At 39.5% G+C, this 4,464-nt stretch overlaps 1 protein-coding gene across 1 annotated transcript; it reads left to right on the top strand.

The window, feature by feature from the left end:
* The first annotated feature begins 3,376 nt into the window (after window positions 1–3,376).
* LOC131037483 (floral homeotic protein APETALA 1 C-like) lies at window positions 3,377–3,895 on the top strand. The gene has a single exon (XM_057969637.1). The coding sequence runs from the start codon at window positions 3,377–3,379 to the stop codon at window positions 3,893–3,895; it is 519 nt and encodes a 172-aa protein (XP_057825620.1).
* The last annotated feature ends 569 nt before the right edge of the window (window positions 3,896–4,464 follow it).

The following is a 4,464-nucleotide window of genomic DNA, read 5'->3' as shown; positions in this document are numbered from 1 at the left end:
TAGACTTCTGCTTCCAGAAAATTTCTTCTTTAGATAGAATATCATCATATTCCGTGAGCAACCTCTTTTCTTGTTCAAAGGAATCTTGATCCATGCCTTCAGAGATAATTTTTACATTTAAATCAGCCAACCTCTCTTCCAAAGATTTTTTGGAAGAGAAAATGTTTTTGAAGTGCTGGGAGTTCCATTGCAATAGCTTCTGCTTGACATACTTTAACTTTGAAATAAAGCAATAAAGTTTGGAGCCTTCAAATGTTTCTTCTTTCCACCAGTTTTCTATTAAGGTTAGGAAGTTTGAATCTTTCATCCACATGTTCTCAAATCTGAAAGGAGTTTTGGAGATGTCTGAGACCCCTTGAAGGGATAACATAATGGGAAAGTGATCAGATCCTGAGCAAGCTAGGACTGAGAACTCCAAAGAGAAGGGAAAAGAGCTGAGATCCCCCAATCAGAAAAATCTATCAATTTTCTCTGAGATGTTGCTAAAACCTTGATCAGATCCTGAGCAAGCTAGGACCGAGAACTCCAAAGAGAAGGGAAAAGAGCTGAGATCCCCCAATCAGAAAAATCTATCAATTTTCTCTGAGATGTTTGTCCATGTAAAAGAATTGTCTCCTGAGTCAATATCTAAAAGCCCATTCCTATTCCTATCTATCCAATCATTAAAATCTTGTTGAGATCTACCTAGCTTGATAATGCCTCCCCTTTTATCTGACGAATTCCTGATAGCATTAAAGTCTCCTCCTATGATGAGTTGTTGATCCAAGAGTTGAGATATGACCCCATCAAGCGTTAACCAGAGGAGCCACATGTTTTGAGGAGATGTTGTTCCATAAGTGTTGATGATAAAGAAGGATTTATTTGTTTGCAAGTGTGTGATCTTTACTAGCAGCCAGTTTCTGTTAGAGGCAACACCTTCCACTTGAACTTGAGAAAGCTTCCAAATAATCATCAAACCCCCCGAGGCCCCTTCTAATGCAATTGATGATTGAAGAGAACCTTGAAAAAGAGGGTTGATTCCCAAACCAAAGGAAACTGCTTGCTGACAATGTAACTTAGTTTCTTGAAGGAGGGTGACATCTGTACTGACCAAGATAATCCTTCTCTTAATCACCCTCTGTTTGTTAGGGGCATTGTGGCCCCTAACATTAAAAGAAATGATTTTCATTGTTGATCAGGAAGGGTATTGCCCTTCCCTACTTTCCAAAGTTCTGTGATTTTAGATTGGCTCTCCACTACCCCTTCTTGAGTTCTTGCTTCATTCAAAGATCTGCGGTTCTTCTTGAGAGGAGAAAGGCCATAATCAGGTTAGTTTAATCCCAATTTCCTTTTCTCCTTGATCTTCAAATGCATTACAGCTAAGAGAGTTTCCAGAAGAAGATCCATATCCTCATCATCATTCATATAATCCTGGAGAAGTCTCTGAGTCTTTTGGTCCAGGTGCATTTCCAAATCGGGTGGCATCGTAGAAGGCGACATCAGAAGAGGGTTTGAAAGTTCAGAGAAAAGATTAAAGCATTGTTTTGAAGATAGAGGATCTATAAGTGGGAAAGTCGAGCAATCAAGATGCACCTTTGAGGGGATCTTCTTGGAGGGAGGTAGAGGGCTAAGAGGCAAAATAGCTTGAGCTCTATCTGAAGAAACCTTTCCATCTGAGAGAACAAGATCATTTGCATCCTCCATGTCTTCTACTATGTCATTAGCAATAATTTACTCCTCCTATAAAATATTACTTAGGGACATGGTTTTTCGTTTACTTGTCTCTATTAAAGATGGAGCATCCCCTTCTCACTTTCACCTAACTCCGTTCCTTCTTTTGGAGGCCTTTCTAGGATTCTGAGCAAAAATATTGAAAGTTCCCCGAGTCAGAGAAGGGATTTTCTTTTGGCCAAACAGACTCCTCACAATCTTGTTGCTTTGAATCTTAACAATCGGAGATAGGATGAGCGGGGGGATGGATGGAGGAGGCTGAGGAAAAGAGGGTGAAATAGAACTTGGAAGAGACTGATATTTCAAATTCTCAATCAAAGAATCAGAAAGTCGTGAGGGCCTTGGGGTTTGAATATGGCATGAGACTGCAACTACAGGCGATTCTGTTTGGAGATGCCAATCCTTTGTTCCCCATCTCAAGGTTCTTATCATCTTTTTTTAAAATTGCAACTGTTTGAAGGGGAGAGAGTGTGCCTCTAGCAACATCCATAGAGCAGTTGAGCACTATTTGGTTCCAGAGGATGCATTTGCCAGGAGTCTCCTTCCCCAGCCTCTGGACTTTCTGCTTCCATCTACCAACCTCTGAGATTATCACTAATTCGCTATAAAAGCCCTATTTTAAATCTATTTCCACATAGATATTAGCCACATCACCCTTAAGCCCATTCAAGAAGTCTCCCTCAATGCCCACTAGAGATCCTAAAGTGTCTCCTACCTTCAGAAGGGCCTCCAGACACCAAAACTCGAAAGGTAGACCAACTAAAGAAAGTCATACTGGAGATTTCTGGAACCTATGATTAGTAGGGTCGAAACCTGGTTTCCAGTCAAAGAAATGGAAGGTCGAACTCTGAAAGAAGAGAGGGCTAGGGTGGGAATCAGAAAGTGCCCAGGTGGGGGGTATAGTTAGTCCCCGAAGGGCCACCATTAATGATGGCTTCTTTCAGGATGGAGTCCACACATTTAAAAAAAAAAAAATCATTCTACAGAGGTCTGATTGAGATCATTCCTAGGAATGAGGAAGTCCACTAGGACATGATTTCATTGCTATCCCCTCGACAACCACACCATTGAGAAAATAGGGTATTCTCCTTAAGATGGGCAATTGTTGGGTTTAAAGAATCTGAGGGAAGGACAAAAAGCTTGCTCCCCATACCTTTCCTTTTCCATTTTTGTAGCTTATGATCGAAAGGAGGGACTTGCCAAGGAGGAAAGGATTTTCTGAAACACAAAGCCCCGTGGTCTCTATGACTACCCGACTCTCTTAGAGCACTGAAATGAGGATGGAGGCGCTGAAATTGTGTCTGCTTCTGGGAGGGAAAAACCTCTTTGATCGAAACAAAGTTGGGCTTTCTTGTTTGAAGAGGAATGCTATTTGGACCAGTTGCCACTTTGCTTGCCCAAGAGTCCAAGTCAGAAACTGGATAGCTGTTTCAATAGCGTGAAGCGAGCAAATAAAACAGTAAAACAACTAGAGGTCTAATTCCAAATGTCAAATACCAATTGAATTTTAAATTCTTTCTCCTTTTAAAGATATACTTACACAAGTAATTTGTCAATGTCTTTCTATACTAGTTTCCACGTAGTACTTTGTTTGTTTAGAGGAGGACAAGCCTAATTTTATTTTTATATGTTATTTAACGGCAAATTGTACACGAGGAGTTATCAGATGGGAAAGAAAAAGATTCCCATTACTTTCGTTGAAGATCCAGTGAAACACAAAATTCATTTCCATAAGAGGATGCATGGACTTTTCAAAAAGTTTCATGAACTATCTGTTCTTTACGGAGATCCGATGTGTATGATTGTTGAAGATGAAAATAAAAATTCATATTGCTATAAAACTGATTCAGGAAGACATGCCAAGCTCATTGCTGCTGAATACGACAAGCTCAACGTATCAGATAAGGTGAAGGTTTACAATCCAGCAACAAGAACCTTTCATAACAAGCTTAAAGTTGTCCGTGAATTGGAAGACCATGATCAAGGGATGATTGCACTACAAAATGCAACCGCTGAAGTAGCTACAGTTCTTCATGGCATCGAGGAAGTACAACTGCATGGTGATAGTAATCTTCATTTTGCACATCCAGGGAATGAAGATGATTTCTCTGTGGAATGGCTTGAAAATTTTCTTTTGTCTGAAGTTGAGGACAAGGATGGACATAATCCCTCTGTTCCTACATAACAAGCTTGAAGACCAAGGGATAATTGAGGAGTCTTTATGTGCAGCTGCACTACAAAATACAACTGTTGGAGCAGCTACAGTTGTTCATGGCACCAAGGAAGTACAAATGCTTGGTGATAGTAATTTTAATTCTGCACATCCTTAGTGATGACAAGGATGGACATAATCCCTCTGCTCATACATGAGTTTCAGAATTGTACTTCATGAATTCTTGCTACTGTAAACCCTTATTATTAGATTGAGTTTATTGAACAATGATTTAAAATTGTGGAATTGAAAAGAGAAGGTTTGTTAAAAGGCATTGGTTATTGTGTGCAAGATCCATCTGGAGAAATGGAATTCATTTTAATGTTGTCTTTTTCTATATTGATGTCTCATTCTGCTATCTTATTCACACATTTGCATAAAAGTTGATTGTGCACTATCCACTTCGTTGTCTCTGTCATACCCACTATAACTCAGCAGTGATCTAATCATGTGCAAGAAACCTCATAACACAAAACTTTGTCTTTGGTGTTGATATCTGTATTTCTTGTTTCTAATAAAGACTACATTTTTTATGCCATCAT

The sequence above is a fragment of the Cryptomeria japonica genome, chromosome 6 (assembly GCF_030272615.1).
Source record: "Cryptomeria japonica chromosome 6, Sugi_1.0, whole genome shotgun sequence".
NCBI classification, from domain to species: Eukaryota; Viridiplantae; Streptophyta; class Pinopsida; order Cupressales; family Cupressaceae; genus Cryptomeria; species Cryptomeria japonica.
Note: the sequence above shows the minus strand (reverse complement) of the source record. Positions and strands in the feature narration are given on the sequence as shown.

Excerpts from the sequence above, each read along its gene's own strand:
- LOC131037483 (XM_057969637.1), top strand. The coding sequence starts at position 3,377 with ATGGGAAAGAAAAAGATTCCCATTACTTTCGTTGAAGATCCAGTGAAA.